The 24,098-nt window shown below is 41.3% G+C and overlaps 1 protein-coding gene across 4 annotated transcripts; it reads right to left on the bottom strand.

Annotated features, from left to right (window-relative positions):
- Positions 1-618: 618 nt before the first annotated feature.
- Positions 619-19,062, bottom strand: scarb1 (scavenger receptor class B, member 1). Of its 4 annotated transcripts, XM_070924987.1 has the most exons (14): positions 18,943-19,062; positions 14,737-14,897; positions 12,445-12,586; positions 12,146-12,349; positions 11,412-11,507; positions 11,214-11,329; positions 10,960-11,126; positions 10,400-10,518; positions 6,403-6,476; positions 6,207-6,258; positions 5,280-5,426; positions 3,500-3,550; positions 2,450-2,522; positions 1,318-1,426 (listed from the first exon to the last, which is right to left on the bottom strand). In XM_070924987.1, the coding sequence occupies exons 1-14, from the start codon at positions 19,060-19,062 to the stop codon at positions 1,419-1,421; spliced, it is 1,530 nt and encodes a 509-aa protein (XP_070781088.1). In that variant the 3' UTR covers positions 1,318-1,418. The 4 variants fall into 4 exon arrangements, with proteins under 4 accessions (XP_070781090.1, XP_070781089.1, XP_070781087.1 ...); XM_070924989.1 differs by lacking the exons at positions 2,450-2,522; positions 3,500-3,550; positions 18,943-19,062 and adding exons at positions 3,484-3,490; positions 15,658-15,884 and having other exon boundaries at positions 619-1,410; XM_070924988.1 differs by lacking the exons at positions 2,450-2,522; positions 3,500-3,550; positions 18,943-19,062 and adding exons at positions 1,910-1,920; positions 15,658-15,884 and having other exon boundaries at positions 619-1,421.
- Positions 19,063-24,098: the final 5,036 nt, after the last annotated feature.

Raw genomic sequence — 24,098 nt, 5'->3', positions numbered from 1 at the left:
GACTCTTCCTGGATCGTCCTCATGAAGCCTTCATGAAAACTATTTCTGATGTCAGTTTACAGCAGCGGCCGCTCTCCTTTCCTTTCAAATGCTAACATTATTTTAACGTGTTAGCATGCTAACATTAGCTAATTAGCAGTAAACACAGAGCCCAGCGGGGGCTGATGAACGTCATCAGTTCTGCAGGTATTTGGACATAAACCAAAGTGTTGGACACATGAACATGTTGACCTGATGGTGGCGCTAGATGAAGAGTCATAGCATCACCAGAGTTACTACAGTTCATCCTGCACTACTTTTAAGACAAATAAAAAACTTCATAGATCCCAAGAAGTGAATTTAGCTCATTTCAGCAGAATGAACTACATGTTGATCAATTTTACAAAAACTAACAAATAACATGAGAAAATGAAATGTTCCACTTTCTTCATTATCTCCAACTGTGTTTGTCAGCTTGTTTCCTAAAAACAGCTGCTGAAAACATCTATATCATCAATATTTATTGGAGACACTAATGACCTCATACCGGACCTGTCCAGAGGGGACATGAGAGACACCCAGAGGACAAAGACATCACACGTTCATTAATAGCATTTCAAACATATTTATTACCTCCACGTTTCTCTTCATTCATTCACTCATTTATAATAAGAAGGCATTTGACACCAAAAGGCACCATTCAAGTCCATTTCAAGAGATTCACATTCACACCTTTACAGAGGACAGTAGTATAAGAAGACGTGCGTCCGCTCTGCTGGACTCACTGATTGGCAGACGAGTGTTTGGTTCTCAGTTTGAGCCTCAACAACAAATTCAATTTCAACTCTCTGATCTTTAGTGCAAATGAAGGATGCAGAGGAGATGAAGGCACATCGGCAGCCGTTAGACAGACAGAGCTGTTCCGCCTGAAGTTCCCTTGTTGTTGATACAAAAACATTTCTTTAAAAGTCACAGCAGTGAGTGACAGTAATACTGCTGCTGCTGAAGTGATAAAACTGCATGTTTCAGATCAACACTGAGCAGACAAAGGGACAGTGTTTTTCTGTAGTTCTTTACACAAAAAGTGATTATAAGAGACGGAGCGTCTTCACTCGCTCCGCCTGAAGAGAACAGTCTCCACCCCGGCAGCCTCCACACAGACACGCTTCATAAAGCGAGTCCTCGGCTGAGAGTTTCATCAACTTTACAGTACAGTAAAATACGGCACTGGGGCAAGTTTTCAGCGTTTCAGTCCAACATACTGGAATGATGTCGGCCATCATTGAAGTCCACAACACCAGCCGTGTGTGTGTGTGTGTTGCATGTGTGTATTGCATGTGTGTGTGTGTGTCAGTCAGTCCATATCATCTTGTAGTAGAGGGTCTTTCTCTTCGGTTGAAGTGCTCGAGTTTCCATCTGGTGTGTCGCCACCTTCAGCTTTACTTCTCTGTGTCAGAAGAAAGAGTTCGGCAGAAAACGTCAATCAGAATATCATCGGAAGCTGAACACTAAAAAACAGGTTGCAGCTTTTCTCCTCTCAGAAAACATTTATTTATTTCATGTCCCGGTACCACTGCCCCCTTCGCACATTACAGAACTCCCCCAGCCCCTGAAAACAAAGATTCACGTCCAATGGGGTCGGAGGTGAGAGACAGACAGGGAGTACTGCCTGTTCATGCGCCTGCATCAACTCCGACTGCAGCTGGTGTCATCAACAAGAGCCAGGACCCCCGCTGACCCAGACTTTGACCCCCCCCATCGACACCTAAAGTCTCCATATCTGACTTTTCTTTCTTTGCACTTTGCAGATTTACTTTATACCGTGAACATCTGCACTTCCCTTCGTCAATATTTCAAACATCCTGTCAAACACTGTGCAGCTCTTTATTTTAAAAACACATTCAATTATATTAAAAAATACACAATGCACAATATTTGTACCTTGTGATGACAAATAACTTTATTTTTCTTCAAAGGTATTTTGAGGCATTGTTTTGCCTTTATTTGATAGTGAGAGAGACGGGATGACGTGCAGCAAAGGACCCGGTCCTGAATCGAACCTGGGCCTCTGCAGCAAGGACTTAGCCTACTATGTGGTCTACCGGTGAGCTCCCGGGGGGGGGGCACAACTAACTTTATACTGAATCAAACAGCAGCCCCTTCTACAGAGTAAGCAGGTGATTAAATGACAAAACTAAAACACATTCATGAGCAACAACAGAACATTTAACGTTTTGATCGACTGCTTGATGATTCAAACTTCCAAAAAGTAAAACGTTAATGCAAAATATAAAAACTGTTTGTTTTTCTGTACCTGAATGTTCCATAAAGAAAATAACAACAAACATTATTAATATTACTATTATTGTTGTTATTATTGTGTGTAATGTTCGGCTCCAAAGCTTCAGCACAAATGAACAACAGGGACAAGTACAAGTACACATGTTCATGCCTTTGTGTGTGCACCCACCTGAATTATTCATGATACATTTCTCCTTTGTTTCGTGGTCATGTGAACCTTTTACTCGCTCTTTATCGGAGGCCTAAAAGATTACAAATTGTCGCACACGTCAGCCAATCAGAAACCAAGACGACAATCAGCTGATTCGATTCACGTGGCGACGGAGGAGAAACCAGCAGCAGATTTTATTTCAGCTTGTGGATGTGCAGAGATATTAGAATTCATGCCAGGGGTCATTTCTGGAGGTAATCGTTCCGGCCATGCAGTTAATCAAGAGGACATGCGATTGGTTAATTATTCTTCATCATCATATACAATTAAATGTGAAGGCATTCGGTTTGTTTGCCTCCACAGCGCTTCAGATTATCATGCAGCAAAGCTTTATGCGGTAGGAAAGATAAGAAAATCAGAAATTGGAAATCTGCAATACAGACAATTGACCAACTGAGACTTATTGATACGGATCAACAAACATCCAAAACATGAGGGCTGGATCAGCCACGACACAGGTTGTGTCGCACAAAGAGTTGGGCTAACTGGCTAACTGGCTAGTTAATGTAAACTACTTGACTGTTCAGACAGTCAGACATACAGCCGGTCCTCACATGCTGCGTGCGGCTGCAGCTAACGATTACGTCATCACTGATCTGTCCCAAAAGTCCAAGCTGACATATTGACAAGACTGACCAATTCATTCATTTTCAAAATAGTTGCCAATTTTCTGTCCAGTGGTCTATTTAAATGATGCAGTACAACAGAAAAGCTACTGCAAAATAAAACCTATTCGAAAAGAAATCAAATCTCTGACATGCTGTACAGAATCAGTGGATGTTTTTTTAACCCACTCAACTTCCTGAAAGCTGATAAAGTTACATTCACAGGAACAAACTGGAAAAACGACACTCTCATATTGTCGCACTCAGAAGTGAACATTATTGCTGCACTGACCAAAACCAACTCCACTCCAAAAATTTAGTTGATAACGATAATTCAAAATCAAATGAGGATCAAAGTCATTTGGATTTGGATGATTGATTATGAACTGAGAGTCTTACGAACCCCGGGGTTCTCCACCACTGTGGAAATCATTGTAGAGTTTGAACGAGACCTCTGCAAACACAAAACATCAAAAAGCACTTTCAAATCAGGATATTAAAACCTGCCAGCGCTCAGCTCTTAAACCATTTCACACCAAACACCTCAGGCTGCTGTTACAGCTGACTGCAGTGTTGTCATGGTGACAGGACACTCAGCAACTCACTGGCTGGTTTATGGTTTACAACATCAAGCATAATATGTTTCACAACACATCTCATCACATAACACACACACGCTAATTAATGACGTTGACATGATGGACATGATGGACATGCTACTAGTGGACACTCGTTTTCTGTCCCTTTGGTTTAAAGTTTGTCAAAAATCCACTTATTTGCTTTGTTGATGCAAGTTAGAGTTAGAATCTCACGTCTGCGCGCCAAATATGAAGCTAGAACCAGGAGATAGCTTAGCTTAGCATAAAGACTGGAAAGTGGTATCAGCCGACTCTTGCCAAATTAGATGAGAAGATCAGTCCTTTTTTCCTCATGTCAGTACCCTGAATATGAAGCTAGAACAAGAAAGCGGTTAGCTTAGCTTAGCATAAAGACTTGATGCAAGGGTGTGAGGCTGTCTCTGACCCTTGTACTGATTAAGCAAACATGGTATAACATATTCATATAGTATTTCATATAAGTTTTTTATCTTTCTACAAAGCTAGGCTAGCTGTTTCCCCTGTTTCCAGTCTTTATGCTAAGCTAAGCTGTCTCCTGGCTGTACCTTCGTATTTAGCGTACACACTTCTTATCTAACTCTCAGCAAGACAGAGCAAAATGTGTATTTACCAAAATGTCAATTCCTTTGAAATAATCTTAATCTTAACATGTTTTATGAAAGACGCCATTTTTCCTTTTTCCCAAAGAGATGTTAAGATGTCATCTTATCTTTTAGGTTCGTTAAAGAACGATCACTGTCAATTCATACGTACTGTCCCCATACACAATAACAACATATTCTAAAGGCTGAATCTGTGTGAGAGTCCAGAGGTTCAGTTATAAAATCTTTTGCTGACTCAAAACAACCAGAACGTCCCCAAACCGGAGGGCAGCCGTGTGAAATGAGGACACAATACGACACCAAGGAGCAGCCGGATGAGTTCTCCAGCCGCCACACCTGACAAATAAGAACTGTCTTAACTTTCAGTCTTTATCCAGGCGGCCAAAGGAGGCTGAGGGTTTAACTTTGTGTGTGAGTGTTACATAAATACAGCAGAGGAGCAAGAGGGAGTGTGGAGGAGCTCAGAAACCACTCATGATCTACAGCATCATATTACCACCTGGGTACGTTTTCACAGTTTTACTCTCATCAGTACTAATGTTGACTGACAGAAGTAGCAAGTTGTAATAGAACATAATTGTCCTTTAATGCAAACGTCTCTTTGTAGTGAAAAGTTACATTTTCAGTCTTTAAACTGATTCAATGCCAGTATTTTTGGTGCATTTAAGTGGCATTATTAAACTGCTCCATTTTCTTTGAACAAAACATTTTGCGACTATAACTGCAACGCAGCGCACTTTGTTGGATTGGTCATGTATTATTTAATAAAACCAGATTAGACTAACAATGTACTGGAGATAAAGGATGTAATTTTCAGCCATAACATCAGTCAGAGCATCTCAACCTGCAGTCCCTCCTTTTTCCATTAGTGTTTGGGACAACATGTGTAACAGTGCTTCATGCCACATGCAGTTCAAAAAGCAAAATAACACACGTCAGCCTGCGTGCAGTGCTGCAGCTCTACCTTCACTTTGTGATGCACCAGGAGGGCGATTACTATCGTCGCCAGGCCGAGGCCGATGAAGCCGTACTGCATGTACTCCATCACAGCAGGCAGAACAACCAGGTTTGTGTGGAACGTCGTGAGGATCGGGCCGTCGATGTAGCCGCTCTGAGGAATAAACACATCAGAGGAAAGAGAACCACGAGTGTTACAGGATCACTGCAGCTTACTGTATTTATTAAGTACATACACTCAAGGAAGGGCTGACGTCGGAGCTACTCCACCTTGTGGAGGCAAACGTTGAACCTCACACTACATTTATTTATTACATTTATTACTTTGCAGATTCTGATTATTAATACAGAATATAATCAACTAATACATTCTTACATATTATCATTAAGACAGTATATAAAACTATAGAAATGAGCTTCACCAGCTGTAAAAGTGGTGATGCTAACTGATTAATGCATCAATAATCATAATCTAATAATGTATTTAATATGTATAATACATATTATTCTTTACTTCAAGTACATTTTGATGCAAGTACTTGTAACAGAGTATTTCTACACTTGAGTTAAAGATCTGAGTACTTCTTCCACCACTGATAAATATCTCAGACTTTATTTGAAACGATGGAATAAACACTTTTTCTGCTCATTGCTGATTATTATTATTATTATTATTATTATGATGATGATGATGAAACTGAGCACTTCAGACTTCGAGCATGATGAACTTACGGCACAATGTAGAACCTAATTTGATGCAGATGTTTTTGTGTTTCAGTGATTTTGAGGCCAAAATTATGAGGAGAACATTTTGTACATGAAAACTGAGGCAAAGCAATTGTGAAATATTGTAATACAATAAGGTACAACAGCATCTGAACAACAGGGGAAACAATGATGTTATTTAGTGTAGAGTTGGACATGAACAACTTACCTCCTCAAACCAGATCATTGGCATCACCACCTCAGAGATCTTTCCAGTTTCTCTACAAGGATGAGAACAAAGTTGTTGCATAGTAAGAAAAGCAGGAAACATCCACAAGCCTGTCATATGGAACGACTAATAGACATAAGCACAATACATGACAAACGTTAATGGCATGACATAGTTTAGGGAATAACTTCCTCACGTAATCGCTGACACTCTCTTCATGTAGAGGTTGAGCTGCAGGCGGATGGACACGTTCAGCGGGACGCCTGTGAGCTGGAAAGAGACGCACATAAAAACTCACATAGGAAGTAAAAAAAGCTTCAATGTCCACTTTTTAAATGAGTGACAATCACGCCTCAACTATAGTGCTGGAACATTTAAATCTCCATCCGACTATAAAAAAAAAAGTTCCCATGTAACGCAGTAAACAAAAGAAGGAAATCCTCGTGTTGAGTGATTCTTTTGGGACCATCTTTTTGATGGTTTTAGAGAACGACAATCCAGTTTTAGCATCAAATAATTCACAAGGACTCCCCCAGCAAACAGGACTGGAAGAAAAACCATCGAGCGAGACGAATGAATGAAGTAATACTGTGCATTCAGCCTTCAGCTCATCCCCAAGGAGCAGGAGGAGGTTGAGGTCAGGGTTCTGCGCAGGCCAGTCCTCCACACCGAACTGGGAAAATCGTTTCTTTATGGAGCCTCTTTGTGCACGAGGGCATCGTCATGTCAAACAGGAAACAAACACAAACTATTGACGTAAAGTTTTACTTCACACTATTGTCTAAAACGTAGCCCGCCGTAGCGCTAAGACTTTCCTTCGTTGAAACTACGGGGACGAGTCCAAAGCATGAAAATATGGATGTGGACAAGAATCCGTTCACATGCGTTTGGCCTGTAAATTATTATGAAGTTATAGTTATTTTAACTTTAACTTCTTTATTTGAACTTTCCTTAATCGGAGCCAGCCTGCAGGCAAACTGGAGAAAACGAAACCACGTGACTACAAACATCGACATGTTGGTGGAACCAAAACTGATTGAAGTGTTTTGAAAAGTTTGTCCGAAGTCACAGCAAACTTTGGAACTTGTTTGTTTCTCTGGCAGAACACGTTGTGATGCGGTCCGGTCCAGACCTTCAGCTCAGGCCCAGCGGCCCGAAGGCTGCGTCTGCAGCTGGCAGAGGACTCACCAGCTGTGTCTCTGCCTTTTCTCAGATTGTCTTCAGGCAAACAAACTATGTTTCAGCAATGTGGGGCTCAGCAGCTGATTATCATCATGAAATGTTCAGGACTTCCAAATCATGCAGTCATTATCTTAGATTGTCTGTTAGCTGCCAATCTTGGATTAGCGTGAATCCTAAATGAACAATGTAAAGACTTTTTGTACAAACGGCATGAAATGTTCTCTTCTCTCGTGCCACCGTGCTTCCTCAGACATCTGGACTTTGATGGAGACGTCAGAGGGCCGGAAATCCACAATTTACCATTTGAAGCTGCAGGAAATGAAACGTCCCCAACCCCCACACGACATTTTCTACACAGTGTTTTAAGGAGAAGCATTTGTGGTCAGCTGCTCCTCCATAATAATACGGTGTGAAGTACAGTCTACTAAAGCAGCGGCCTGGCAGAAAGAAGTACCTTTACACTGTTAAAGCTGTCAGCTTCAGGAGACAGGGACTGTATTTATGTCACTTTCCTCCTTCTAACGTCCACCTTTGCTGCCTGCTGATGTTTCCACTGACTGGTTACATAAATCATTGCAGGTTGCACAGTTTGATTTGAGGCAGCTGTAAAGAATTAACTCATTGTTGAGGTGTCTGAAAATGGACTAGTCCCAAGGTGAAAATATGTTGGCTTCTGACTAAAGTGCTGTCTCAGCGCTGCAACAGGTGGTCAATAGCTGCGTAAGATAATAAGGTTGTCATCTCTCACTCTTCAAAAAGGTTTCAGCTCCAGATGTCCATAAAAACAGAACTCAGAGCTCAGTTCTTGACATGAGGCTCTGATAAAAAAGTCAATGTGGGCTGAAGTCCGGAGAATCAGGACGACTGAGGACAAACAGGCCGGCGCAGCGATGAGTGAAGAGGTGAGAAAGTGCTGACACGGGACAGACGTGAGAGGCCAATATTTCTTTATGGTACACCCGTTCCACTGTATTCTGAACCCTCCTGTCTCTTTTTCATTGACTGACTTATTGCTTTTATAAAATGGCAAGCCACGCCTCTCTGTTTAACTAAAATAAATAAAATACATTTTATATCAATAAAGACCTTCAGCCTAAATAGAGTTATCATCTCCATCGTTTGAGCTTCGACTGGAGCGCTTTCAGTGACGTCATCTCGTCATGTCCCCTTCTTCTTCTGTGGTGGTTTAATGGCAGCGACTGGAGAATTAGTTCCAGCAGCTAGTTATTAGCTCCAGCAGCTGGTTATTAGCTCCAGCAGCTAGTTATTAGCTCCAGCAGCTAGTTATTAGCTCCAGCAGCTAGTTATTAGCTCCAGCAGCTAGTTATTAGCTCCAGCAGCTAGTTATTAGCTCCAGCAGCTGGTTATTAACTCCAGCAGCTGGTTATTAGCTCCAGCAGCTGGTTATTAGCTCCAGCAGCTGGTTATCTCCATCAACCAGTGAACTCACGTTCACACAGAGACAAGCAGCAAGTCAGGTTTTCTTTGGATCATTTTCTGAAAATCTAGCTAAAATTTGCACTGATTTTGGTTGGAAACTTGACTTATGGCAACCAGAAACCGTGAGCTGTCATGTCAGTGGTTAGGGCATATTTTAATTGTTTTGATATATGTTGGAAAAGGCAATGTAAAAATGTAGTTTGTGTGAAGGTACCCTCATTTTTTTCTACGTTATTAAAATGTATAAAACAATAAATAAGGCACCCTCAGCTGCCTTAAATTGAGTCTGCATCGCCCAACCAGAGTCACATCCAATAAGTTCTTCCTTCCACTTCTGAAACAGCTTCATGGAGTCAGACGCCAAATCATGTCTTGTAATTATTAACTTGATATTAATCTGGAACCAGCGTAGCCGAGCTTTAATGTGAACAGCAACGGTTTCGTTATCAAACCTGATGTTTTTATTGGAGCCATAGAGCGTTTTTATGGAGAAAAGGCCCAATTTCCAATTACCTTATCACACTGCAGGTGAGGCAGAGTTACATAAGGAACGTAGAAGGAGCTGAATCATGAAACTTATCTGTCTCTGGTATTTGTAGTTCACTGAAAATGACAATGTAATTATCATCAGTCCACTTTTACGATTTTATTGTGCTGCAATAAACTCTGGTATCATGGAGTAGATAGTAGGTGTTTATCAGAGACTTCTCCAGTGAATTTAGCACAAAGAGAAACAAACATTAACCTCACACCTCCTCCCCCCAGCTGATTAGCAGCACTGATGTTTGGTCCACACCATGAAAATCAGCTTTTGTAGTTTGCATGTGAACAAAGAGTCTGGCTGTAGTAGACTTATATATATATATATCTATCAATCAATCAATCATGTACAGCAGAGCTACAGCGATTTCTAATTGAATGGGTTCCAGAAGTTACAATGCACGATATTATTATCATGCATTGTTTGTATTATCATTATCATATTATCATGATTCTCTTCATCATCATCTATATAAAACATAGATCAACATGAGTTTAGGGAGCCTGTATGTTTGAAAGATCTTATATAAAGTATTTAAATAATTGAAGAAGGCATTCACACCATTTTATGGATTTTTGGAACTTGTAAAAACAGGATGCAACCCTTCACCTGCCCCCGACCTTGGAGATCCTCTGCCCTCTGCGATATGTAATCAGTCCACCTCTGCTGGTTAGATCTTCAGCGTGCAGAGCTTTAAAGACTAACTTCTGATCCTGTTATCTCTTGGTGAATGTCAGGGAGGAGGAGAGACACGTAGAACGCATGAATACTACAGAGGTGTCATCTCGCCTCGCACCCCCACCAGCTGTTTATCTCGATGAAACAACTCCTAATAGTCGCACAACGGTAGTGATAGAAACACGTGTTCATTTGGCCTTTTATTTTGTACGTTTTCTCCAAATATGGTTAAAATTTGAGCCACATTTGGAAACTTGGCTTCTGTGACTTAAACTGCATCATTATAGGCTGGTTTAATCTGTTCTTAAGCTTGACTGTGTGTGTGTGTGTGTGTGTGTGTGTGCGTGCTCACTGGGTGAATGTCTATGAAGAGGCCGTGCTCTTCCTCAGTTGGATGAAGGCCCAGCACGTAGTCCAGCAGCACAGGGTCGGCATTAAAGAAGTGAGGATGAGAGATGAAGACCGGAGAGTCTGTAAAGAGGACGAGAAACAGTTCATCAGGAGTTCAGATCAGATCCACCACCTGCAGCAGCAACATGAAGAATAATAATCTAATTATTACGAGCACTTTAACTTCATGCTTTAAGTACATTTTGATGATAATACTCGTATTAAGTAATGTGGCTTATATGATATTAATTAAACAGTGGGTCTCAACCTGTGAGTCCGGACCTCAACGAGGGATCACAGATGAATCTGAGGGCTCATGAGGTGATTAAGAGGATCTGCTACATGAAATTATGTTTACTTTTTCAGACTTTTAGCTAATCTTTGCTTGTGAATTACTGGATCATTAAACATCAGGCCTCTAGGACAAAATCAAAAAGCCACATCCGTCTCCAATGTGACGTCAGGAGCCACAAAGTATAAAAAGCCTGAGGAGGTCACACAGACGGGCACAGGTTCACTCACTGTGGCGGCAGCTGCTGACGTTCAGCAGGCCGGACTGCCTACAGGGACAGAAGCCTTCATTGGGAGCGTAATCTGTCCCATTGGCGAACAGCGTCTTGGGTGCAACAAATCGATAGAGAGGGATGCCCTTCATCTCGCCCGGACGCTGATAAACGAGCTCCATAGATCTGAAAACACACACAGAGAAAGAGGGTTTGTAAGTATGCAGAAGAACCGAGCGCGAAAGAAGTGAGAAAGAGCGACAGCAGGTCTACCTGCAGGCGTCGGGGCTGTAGAAAGGTAAAGTGCTCTCTTTGGTCATGAAGGGGGGCCACATCTGTCCAGCTGTTCCATTGATCATGTTACACTGAGGAGTCCCCCAGTTGGTCAGCTGTCAGCAGAGAGGACAGGTGGTCAGGTGGGTGTGAAGAACAGACGTGTGACCAGAAACAGTCCTGCAGGCGTCAGCTCACCTGCGTCAGGCCGTTCCAGGAGTCCACTTTGTGGACGTTCCTGATGTCGTCTTGTCCGGTGAAGATGGTGAACAGGCCGGTGTTGGAGTTGTTGAACTAAACAAAAGATATAGCTGAACACCATGAGCTCGTTGCTCCCTGACCGACAAGAGATGCACACAATTCTTAAAACGATTTGCTTTGACCAAGAGACTCAAACACTTCATTTACAACCAAACAGAACAGGACGGCAGCAAATCCTCACATCTGAGAAACTGGAATCAGCTAATTGTTTAGCAATTTTGCTAAATTTTCTGTAGCTCGACTAATTGATTACGTAAATGTTTTCAGCAATACTGGCCACTGTAAAGAAATCCTTTCTGGACAAGAACTTTGTTTTCTATTTTCTCAGGCTTTCAGTGTCCCAGGAGGCTGACAGGACGCCCCACACTGTATGCAGTATAGTGTTTTGTAGGTGCAGGACCCTTCACAAACAGCGTCCCATTAGACATCAAGATGTGACTTCAGAGTGCTGTTGCCAATTTGAAATTTGAAACAAAACAAATAAAATTAACATTCTGCAGAAATTGGATGATTCTAGCATGCTCGCATTTCAACTTCACTTCCTGTTATCATTGTTTCAGTGTGAATAAACACGTGGAAACAGCAACTTTTCACATATTTTTCTCCATGTCGTCCATAAAAAGACGGGACCATAAGACGCATTATAAAACAAACTATTATCAAACACTCACGTCAGCAAAGAGGCCAAACTTCCCCGTTGAGGGCAGCATACCGGGCAGGTATTTATTGAGGAAATCAACCAGGCCACTGTCGTAGCCCCACATCAGCTCCCCTACAGTCTTAGTCAGGAAGGGCCCCTCCTTGAATGTCTTAAAGGTGGCGCTGATCATTAAACGCACCGCAAAGGGCATGTTTTCCATCATGACTGCTGCACCCTGAAAACACAAACGGGAGTGAAAAAGCAGACAATCGACGAGCAGACTGAGTGAATTAACGAGAGAACGTGTCGCGCAATAAAACAACGTCTCACCAGCACCAACATGTTTGGAATCGTGACGACGTCGGACTCGTTCCCCGCAGACATGGACGGCTCAAAGAAGTATCGCCTGTACTCCCTGTAGGACACTGTGCCGTTGGAGTGAAATGTGATGTTGTCTTTCTGAATGCGTTTTCTGAAAAAAAGAAAAAAGGCAAACAAGAAAAGCTCTCAGTCTCCACCTGCTCAGGTACGCCTGAAAGAAGAGACTGGGGACTTTTATAGTCCCTCATCTGAGTCGCCTTCAGTTATTATTACTTTGCACTCACAACGAACACGATGATCTTAACAAGCAGCAGCCAGGGCTTTGGCAGGTTTTTTTCCCCTGAGTTTGGCCTCTCAGGCTGACGGACCTTATTGGTGAATGTTGTTGGAGCTGGGTAAGGAACATCTGCTGCCCCCACCGCTGCGTTTTTCAGTTATTTTTTTATTTGCATGTTTTCCTAAGAAAACGCTGGAATTGAACATCAGTCAAACGTAAGATAATAAAGCTCAGAGCGTTTTGTAAAGATGCAAATACAACATTATCTATCGACTTTAGGGACAGGGCATTACCAACACAGAGGTTTATATAACTACCATTATTTTGAGGTTATAACATTATTATGAAAAGCACAATAAAACAAGCACCTTTATATACATGCAGGGTTTTACTGTTTGTTTTCAGACCTATGACCCGGTTCAAGGTACACTTTGTACATGAATGATAAAGAGGATGAAGGTAGATAAGATAGAAGAAAGGAAGAGAGAACAAAACATCCCACTGATGGCTGGGAAAGTACCATTATTAGTAGTTCTGCGTGTCGAACCTCAACCTGTTTTTATCAGCATGGACAAACGTGTCCATAGCACCCAAAACTGTGTTTTTTAACCCATTCTTTGATTAGACGGTTCCTAATCAAACTGTTGTTTTTAAGACCATTTTATTTAGACAAAGTTATTTTAATGAGACAAAGCTCCTGCACGGCTGAGAACTTGGACTTTGGTTCAGTAAAAAAGGAAACATGTTTATATTTCTCAATGGAAGGAACTGTATTGTAGGAGGGAACAACCCACGACCCAAATGTAAACTGAAGAGTCCCTCTACCATGTAAACTCAAAACTAAAGACTGGAACCTGCCAAGGACTCCACAGTCTTTTAAACACCAGCATTAAAAAACAGATAATCAGTTGTTCATGCAGTCATCAGTAACGTTGTAAACACAGGAGTAACACTGGGTTTAACACACACACACACACACACACACACACACACACACAGTATTGCCTATTGCTTTGAGCACAGACTTCATTCCTGACATTATTTGCAGCATTTTTCCTTTGAACATAGGAAATTAGAAGGCGAGCCGGCTCTGTTCTGGACTGCCTGCTGGACTCCATTGAGGAGGTGGGGGAGAGGAGGATGTTAGCCAAGCTGACATCCATCATGGACAACACCTCTCACCCCCTGCACGAGACTGTGGGGGCCCTGAGCAGCTCCTTCAGCAGCAGACTGCTACACCCGCGGTGTAAGAAGGAGCGCTACCGCAGGTTAGTTCCTACGACTATAAGACTGTTTAACTGCACATAAATCTGCACAATTTGTACATACTTTATATTTTTCGGTGTATATATTTATTTTTGTCCCCCATATATCTGTATTTATTATTTGTATATTGTTTTTTCTTTTTAAAAAAGATACTTCTAATTCTTATTGACACAGTGCCGTCTGCTGTGTGTTTCTGCACCTTTCTGTCTTTGCTGCTGTGAAGTGTAAAGTTCCCCGCTGTGGGAGTCTAGAAAACATTACTCTGCGGAGAGCAGAACTGCAGAAAGTGACAAGTAAGCAAGAATCAGAGTTATGAAATCATTGTGCTCCTGTTACAACTTTTTGTTCGTCCGCGTCACTCTGCAAGTACATAAAATCTAGGTCAACTGCTGTAAGATGTGGAGAGCCCCCCCTCATGGCACATATGGAGCAGTTAAGTAACATGTTAAAGTCTGGCAGCCACTACGTTTCTGGGGAAAGGTCCAAGTACGAGCACATAGAATGGCCTATATAATTTATATGTGGAGCACACAGTGTTCCTAAAAGAGGGCCAAAAAAAACAATGGCAGATCAAAACATCTTGAACATTTCAGACAAGTTGTTCGTGTTGACAAACACAGCAAGATGATGGGAATTCTTCCTGCAACACATTTACAGGTTGCATGACAAAGTGTACTGACACAGTAAAAATGCATGTATGTTTTATGGTTCAGCATCTGTTCTCAGGGAAATACTGGATGTTCATTTAAATTGTGTACCTGTACACATAAGGTCCTCTCTGCTCCACCATGGGCTTTTCTCCAGCCAGGATCTCCTGAGGGTTGAGGACGTTGAAGAAGTAGACGGACATGTAGAAGGGCACAGGGACGTCCTTCCACATGGTATAGGACATCTCATTCTTTGGGTCGATCACTGTGTTCTGACATCAGAGGGACAGAAAAAAACATTATCAATGCATCTGCCAATTCATCGTTTTTTCATAAAATCGTAAAATAGTGAGAATTTTCAATTTTACAATTTCCCAGAGTCCAGAAAGTGTCCAAAACTCTATTCCATTTACAATCACATAAAGCAGAGAAAAGCAGGAGGTCTTCTGTCCATTAACAAATCAATCTGACTTCTTGTTTCAGCACCAGATTAGACGTCGTTACTCGAGTACAAAAGGAGCTCTTTTGAGTCTGATTACTGGTCACAAATTGTTCCTGTAAATGGGCCAAAGTGACATGATATTAAACATTTCAATATGAATTCACAACATTACACAATGCTTTTTCTGTCAGGTGATCTTCTCTGTAAAAGAAAGCTGTCTCACTCACACAGCTGTACGATTTCTGCATTTCCTAAAGTATTGAACAGCTATTTAACTGAACTAAAACTTTAGGCTGAAAGACAGCGGGAACATCTGATGTTAGAAGACACTGAAGACAGGCTCCACATCTGCAGCACAGTTGTGTATAATCTGTGGTTTATCCTATGGAGTACGTCGCAGTGCGTCTCACTGCACTCTGCCTGTGCATGAACAGGAATAAAAACAACAATACATATAATACATATATTATCTGTTAGCTCCAGTTATTGTTTTCCTCAGGTGGCCGTCTGAAGCCCTGTGACACTCAACAGACTCGGAGCACCTTAACACACCGGTCTGAACGTGCTAACTGTGGCAGGACGCCGCTCACCTTCACTATTTGGTCGTCGATGATTATTGGTCCCACAAAAGTAAGAACCGTCCCGAAGAACACCGTCAGGACACCTGCCACTACGAACCCAATAGCGATTTTGGATTTATTGATTGCCATAGCTTGTTATTGACAGCTCACGGTCAGCGTCTGTAGCTTGTTTATGTCCAGAGAGCTGTGCGGCTACACGGAGTTAGCTAACCGTGAAGGACGAGCTACAACACTGACTCGGCACAAAACTCCGGCGTTTTAAGTTGCAGTCTACAGTCCGGCCGGCTTCTTAAATCCCTCTGATCGATGATGTGTTGACCAGGTTGCATTATCGCCGTATTTATAGGTTGGTGGTACGCCGCCGCCGCCGCGCCGAGGATTCTGGGAATTGTAGTTCACGCGCATTCTACACTCAGACACCCAGAAACAGTGGTGGAAGAAGTACTCAGGTGATTTGCTTAAGTTACAAAACAAATCTGCATTCAAAATCTGATTTAAGTGAAAGTAAAAAAATATATATATATATCAGCAAAATATACTTCAAGTATCAAAGGTAAAAATACTCATTCTGCAGTAAAATGTCACCTGTGACTGATATCTGATTCTATCTGACATTATTAGATTATTAATACTGATGCATCAATGTTAGCGCAGCATTTACTGTTGTAGCTGCTCGAGGTGGAGCTAGTTTAACTACTATATACATAGTTAGCTAGTTATAACTACTTTATATACAGTTAGCTAATTTAACTACTTTATATACAGTTAGCTAGTTAAAGTACTTTATATACAGTTAGCTAGTTTAACTACTTTATATACAGTTAGCTAGTTTAACTACTTTATATACAGTTAGCTAATTTAACTACTTTATATACAGTTAGCTAGTTTAACTACTTTATATACAGTTAGCTAGTTATAACTACTTTATATACAGTTAGCTAGTTTAACTACTTTATATACAGTTAGCTAGTTATAACTACTTTATATACAGTTAGCTAATTTAACTACTTTATATACAGTTAGCTAGTTTAACTACTTTATATACAGTTAGCTAGTTTAACTACTTTATATACAGTTAGCTAGTTATAACTACTTTATATACAGTTATCTAGTTTAACTACTTTATATACAGTTAGCTAGTTTAACTACTTTATATACAGTTAGCTAATTTAACTACTTTATATACAGTTAGCTAGATTAACTATTTTATATACAGTTTGCTAATTTAACTACTTTATATACAGTTAGCTAGTTTAACTACTTTATATACAGTTAGCTAGTTTAACTACTTTATATACAGTTAGCTAGATTAACTATTTTATATACAGTTTGCTAATTTAACTACTTTATATACAGTTAGCTAGATTAACTATTTTATATACAGTTTGCTAATTTAACTATTTTATATACAGTTAGCTAGTTTGAACTGCTATATATATAGTTAGCTAATTTAACTACTTTATATATAGTTAGTGTTGTCAATTTCTTCTTCATTCCCCAGATGTAGGCGATGATCCGATGATGGAAGGAAACTCCGCTGATACTGACTTTTCACATAATATTCTTTATTTGCATCAAAGATCAGGATCAACAGGCGTGCGCATCTTAACCTGGGCAGCACCCGCAGCCAAATCAGTACTGCTGCCTCGAACACTGTTCAAGCTCGTCTTTTATTCCTTTAAGCATACATGGGGTCCTACTATAACACACGAATCTGTAAACTTCTGTTTCCTATCTAGGGGTCAGGAAAAGAGACCTCTCACACATGTGACCAATGACCTTTCACATATCAAAGAAGACCACGTCTAAACAACAATACATCTTATCTTTATGGGACCCCAACGTCTGTTAGTTGTTTACCTGGAACATTGCATACGTGGCAACTTTGTACTATATATCATTTTATGAAAAGACTACTTTAGTATCAAAGTAGATTAGTATCAAATAATACACATCATTAGCTAGTTAACTTTATACACAGTTAGCTAGTTTGAAGTGCTTTGTATACAGTTCTGATACACAAATTTGTTGTCAGGTTTTAGACTTTTCTAATTTTTGATTTTTAATTATTGGATCATTTTATCTCTTTGGGCCTCAAACAATCATTTAAATGAAACCATGTGATAAGTTTAGAGGGGAAATGTCTTCTTGGTGAAACTGTTCAACTCATACATCTGAAACATGACAAGAGGCCCCAACCAGACAGACGGCTTTTATACAATAAACTTGTTTTTGGCTTCATCACAAAGCCTTAAAAAGAATACAGAACAAACGGAGGGGACATAGTATCAACAAACAAACTCATAAATACTGTAAAAATGCAAATTAAGTAAATAAAGTAAATGCAGATATTTACACAAAGAGTGGAATGGCCCTGTCGTCCGAATATAGACCATCTGTGGTCAGCACTGAACCCCTGAACCCCTGAACCCCCACCTGTCAGTGCGCAGGTTGTCTTGTCTTCACAGCTCTGGTAATGCGGCCCAGGAAACTCACTGACCAATCGCATGCGTTGTAGATCATCTCACGTGATGCCACTAAGCCAATCAAATCTGTGCACACCGGTAAGGCTACACATATTTCTATACAATTAAGCTCGTCATTCATCAAAAGCTCTGTGTATCTTGTTTTTAAATGCAGCCCGTATTTCACTTGAAATGAGAACAGAACACTTATTTATTATTAGAGTACTTATTATTTATAACCCCTCCAGTTCAATGTGAAAACTGACCATAAATATTGTTGGAATATTATTTAATTTGACTTTATTTATCTGATTTGACAGTCAGTTGTTGACGACACACAGACACTGATACAGCTGCTCTCTGAATGTATTGAATGCCCCTGCTATATATGATATATAATAAATGTGGCACTACAAAGCGCTTGCTCAGGTCATCAGTACCCACCCGCGGCCGTCGCTAGAAATAGCCGTTCTGCGTCCCGCACTAAACCCCCGCAGCCGTCAGTAACCATCCACGGACGATGCCCATGCCGGGTGTCTCACTCGGGTGCAAATAGACACGAAATTACCTGATTGCATTTAGGAGTGAAGACTTTTATTGACTCTCAGACTACTTTTGTCATCTATGTGTGAAACACGTCGTATTACATCAGAAAGAGAAAAGACAGACTGCAGCACACACTGTCTTTTATTTTGACTATAAGATGCAATTTGTGGCAAATGTGAGTCTGAATGCTCACTCCTTTTGAGTTGTCTTTCAGAGAATAATAAGAACATGTTCGTCTTTAAGCAGGATACTATGGTTAAAGTATAATTAAGAGGGGACTTACCTTTATGATCTGGTCCTTCATCACTGCTGGTCCCACAAACACGAGAACTGCTCCAAAGATGACCGTCAGAGCTCCTACCACCACAAATCCAATAGCTACTTTGGCTTTATTGATGGCCATGGCTGCTAATAATGATCAGCGTTGCCTGATAATAGAAGAAAATGTTATTTCCAGTTGCCTCTAAGTCTGCAGAGCCAAGCAGCTGAAATGTGAATGAGTGTTAGTGTTTTAAAGTCCAGCCATGAGCAGTGATGGATTCAGAGGAAGGTGCAGTGAGGCGGGTTGGCTGTGTTTATACTCTGCAGACCCCGCCCCCCCCCAGGAGGGTGTGTACATGCTGTGCACATTCATCCCAAATTCATGCAAATTCATATCAAGTCACATTTTAGTCAGATGACACAGAAACACTGACACTTGACTTGTATACAGACATTGTACGTTTGGTCATTATTGTTTTTTATATATGCACTCAGTGGTGGGAGAAGTATTTAGATCCTTTACTGAAGTAAAAGTACTAATACCACACTGTGAAAATACTCCACTACAAGTAAAAGTCCTGCATTCAAAACCTTACTACAGTAAAAGTATGTAAGTATCATGAGCAAGATTTACTTAAAGTATTAAAAGTAGTCATGTAGCAGTAAAATGTTCCCGGTCAGTGTTTCTGTTCTCTCTGATGTTTCTGGATTCATGTGTCATCTTCCTGCTGGAGATGTTTCAGGTTGAGCTCATGTGAAGTACTTTATATACTGTTACTGCTAGTTTAATCTGCACTTCAGTGTTGGAGAAATGAATGATCAGGTTTGAATCTGTGTCTTATAAAGGGATGTTCAGAATCATCAGAATCAGAAATCCTTTATTGATCCCTGGGGGATGATGTGGGAGGTCAGCGCCACGGGTCTGAAGTCCTTGGAGCCACCGGGACGCGGCGTCTTCGGGACAGGAACGAGGCAGGACGTCCTCCACAGCACGGGGACCCTCTGAAGTGTGGGGTCCACACAGAAGTTGATGTAACTCTTCTTGCTACGAGCTCCTGCCGGGTGTTTTGATGGTTGGTGAGTATGTGAGAATGTGAGTTTCGGGGGACTGACTCGGTCACGCCCGCTCTCATTGTGTTGCTTATGCAGTCGACCTGTGTGACTCCACCGACAGGCCGTCTCACCAGATCCCTCTCCAGGACCTGCCTCCCAAACACCGTCCGAGTCGTCCTCTCTTTCTCTCTGGATCATGTATTTCCAGTATTTTCCTGTCATTCAGCGCAAACTCAAATCTCACCCCACATGCAAAAAGGCAACACAGTCTTAATCAATAACCTCCGGACTTTCCAGCTCTCTTTGCTCACTCGTATCTTCTTCTCAGGTGGGTTGTGGAGCTGCCAGATGGCGTGAACGTCCACGTCAACAGGTCCTCCACATTAGACAACAACATACGTAGTTTGTCAATGCCCTCTAGAGCAACACATAGAAGCATTTTCTGATCTGTGTGCAGTGAAACAGCTCTTATAAACCCAGAGGATGCAACCTGCCCGGCACCAAACAGCAGTCAAAGTTAGCGACGTGAACATAGTGGCGCTTTTAGCATTTAAAGAGACAGATATTCTTCTCAGGAGTCTGCTGAGTGTTGAAATAAGCAACTGTCTGCTAACTTTTTATGGTAAGTAAAGTCAGTAAAGTTCATTTATAGAGCACATTTAAACACAGCTTAAACTGACCAAAGTGCTGTTTGAATTTTCATTATCAGGAACTCTTGGTGGGACAACAGCTACAGACCCAGACTTCAGCAACTAGAGGGTTATTTGCCAAGCTGTCTTTGTATTTTATTTTGAAGGGCCTGTAGGCATCTGATGGTGGGTCACCTTGAAGTTGAGGTTTTTTTACATACTGTGGAATCCAACACATTTCCACCTATTGTCTTCATCAGTGTCATCCACGATAACCACGCAGACCACCGGATATAATTATAATTTAATATTGCCATGCATGACCATGCTGAACCTGATGAAGGCCACCGGCCGGAATATCGTGGTTTCCACCATGATGTTTTTCTCAGGTCTCTGATTCCACGTTTCCTCTCCATTATTATACAGAATGCAGACTATGATTACCTTTAACAAAAAAATATTGAGTCAATAAAGTCATTTCATTGGAAGGTTTGGTGTTTTACACATACTCTGGAATGACATAACAAGAACTAAATAAATAAATTATGATGATAACTTTATTTGTATAGCACCTTTCAGATGCAGCCCAGAGTACTAAAAAAAGAAAAAGAAACTTTTAGTAATTTTAGCAAAAAGATTCAGAAACTATCGAGCCAGAGGAGCTCAGGAGCTAAAACAGGAAGTCCCATTTGTCCGTTCCTGTTTGCACCTGAAGAACTTTGTAGATTCTGCAAATTAGACCCACAACTGATTAAAAAACGACTTGAAATGCAGTTTTTACACACGAGGAAACAACAACACTGTGATTCTGTAGTTGTATGGGTTTACTGTAGCGTGACTGTGATGTTTGAGGAGGACAACTGTCGTTCTTTAACTGGGACTATTTATTGGCTCTGAACAGTTGCCCGGCAACCAGCGGAGACGCCAGGAAGTTACTGTGCGTGGCCAAGAAACAGTCCGACACATTACCCCCGTAAAAGAGCGTATTTTTTATTTTTCACTTAAATATTGTATCTGTATTTGTACATACTACTCATTTCTAAATGTATGCTACTTTTCTACTCTTGAATGGGAGCACCTGTAACTTGTGTAATTTCCCCCCAGGGATCAATAAAGTATTTCTGATTCTGATTCTGAACCTTTGGAGTGAGGCAGGCTAGCTGTTTCCCCCTGTTTCCAGTCTTTGTGCTAAGCTAAGCTAAGCGGCTGCTGGCCGTAGCTTCATATTCAACAGACAGATAAGTGTGGCATCAATCTTCTCATCTAACTCTCAGCAAAAAAGCAAACAAGCTTATTTCCCAAAATGTTGAACTATTCTTTTAAATCTGTTTACTGACCAACTGCATGTAAAGAAATCAGATATAGTTGTTGTTGTTTTTAATAGTTTATTACAGTGGTGTGGTTTCTTGTGACGCAGTAAAAGCAGCCACTCAGAGAATCAATGATTTAAGCATTTTATAATTGATATGAGGTTCTTCATTGAATGATAAATCATGACGGGTAAGACGAAGAGGATGGAGCAGAAGAAACTGAGAGAGCATTCAATCAAGATGTCCCTAAAGTGGAGGAAACAGGATTGGTGTGTGTGTGTGGTTTGATATCCGAAATGAGAGATTCATGTCAAAAATGACACCCAGGTGGTTGACAGTGTCCATGATACTGTTTTGGAAAGGAACGCAGGGTCGCACGGGTCAGGGCTGCAGAGGCAAAAATAAGCTCTTATTTTTTTCTCCATTGTTTGTCATTAAAGAGGCCGTTCACCGGGAGTTGTTCACATCCAGCCTGTGAAAGCTTGTGGAAGGTTTTGCGTCTGTGGTCACTCTGGAGGAGTTTTTCTTTTAAATTATTATTATTATTTAGGGAGAACGATGGTATCACCATCTTCCTCTGCATATCACCTGAAGGTCACTTTGAGCACTTTAACAATTAATTAAATAGACCTTAATGTTTTGTCAACAGCTGTATCACTGTTGTACTGTGGTGTTTTGAGCTAAATGCTAATGGTCGCTAATGGCCGCTAATGGCCACTAATGGCCGCAATGCTGATATATTTACAATGCTAACATGCTGTTATTGTTGCTGTGCATTAGCATGCTCACATCATGTTGACCTGATGATGGCGCTGGATGAAAAGTCACATGATGTCTGAGAGCCTCGACCGTCTGTACAAAATGTCACGTGGACTGGATGCAGTCCCATCATGGCTGCCACACAGAGGAAGAGACAGTCAGACTGGGGAGCCTGGTCAACATTTACAAGAAGAAAAGAGGAATCACTGCAGCCAGGTTTATACGACTGTTAGCTCGTAGGCTAACAGCAAATATTCCTGTAGCTAATGTTAGCTTGTAGCCCGGCGTCCCTCCTTCACTATCTGCCCAGTTTGCCGCTTCCTGTTTGGCGCTCGGAGAGAACGCTCCTATTGGTTGTTGACAATGTTTTTAAAACATGTTTGATTTTAGAGGAACGTCAAGACGCGAGAAAGACCGACCACCTCACACCAAACCGGGGAGACGACGGGAGCGCCACAACTCTCGTGATTCCATGCCGAAAGTGAAACCGCGTGAAAGGTGGTTGGGTGTCGGGTCGCCATCAGTATGACGTGATCACGTTGTCCGCTGATGTTCTCTGAAGGTCACTCTGTCATGCCAAACACTTTCCTGTTGGTTAAAGTACATAAAGATGTCTCTTTGTGAAATACTTAAATGTACTTGGACCAGGCTCCAGGAAACAACAGATTAACCACTGATGATATTTTATGCCTCACATATCTTTATTCATGGATTTGGTGAATTTGGGTGATGAAGAGCTTCTCTCTTACTGAGCGTACACATGATCGCCTCATACGTATTAAAGGGACATAAGGCCACAGAGCAGACGCCCACCACAACCCCTCATCTGACTGCTCTGTGAAATCTCTCAGCCTCAGATCAGGCCAGGCTTTAAAAGCAAAGAGCTGCTGCGTTGGAACAGACTGAAGTGAGCTCTTCCTCACATGCCATCCTTCCTAAATGCTGATGGTGGCATTTCATTAAAGGAAGTCTTAACCAAAAGACGTTGAGCTTCCTCTTGTACTGAACGCCTTTAACTCCTCAGTCTCATCATCATGTGTTACCGACCTGATGGAAATGTGTCATGGCTGAAAAAATTAATCCAAAAAAAAAGAACCCAGTCACACCGAGTCACTCAGGTGACGGATGACTTTCTCGTACGAACATGTCACTCAGTGAAACTTCTCTCTTCTGCTGAACACGTTTAGCAGCCCCCACGCTGCTGACAAGCTGCTAACACCTTCAACCTGAAGGGCCATTCAGGCAGTAAAACATGTCTGAAGAGTCTGAACCTTTCTGACATGTGACCCCTTAAAATGAAGCAACATGTGAGTCCTGATCACGTGTTAAGGCCTTAATGAGGATGTGAGTTATACCAAGTTTAAACACCCAATGTTTTGAAGTGTTTCATGAAAGAGAAAAGTCGTTAAAATACGGCATCATTTTGT

The sequence above is a fragment of the Enoplosus armatus genome, chromosome 18 (genome assembly GCF_043641665.1).
Source record: "Enoplosus armatus isolate fEnoArm2 chromosome 18, fEnoArm2.hap1, whole genome shotgun sequence".
Lineage (NCBI taxonomy): Eukaryota > Metazoa > Chordata > Actinopteri > Centrarchiformes > Enoplosidae > Enoplosus > Enoplosus armatus.
This window is presented reverse-complemented; position numbering and strand designations above follow the sequence as displayed.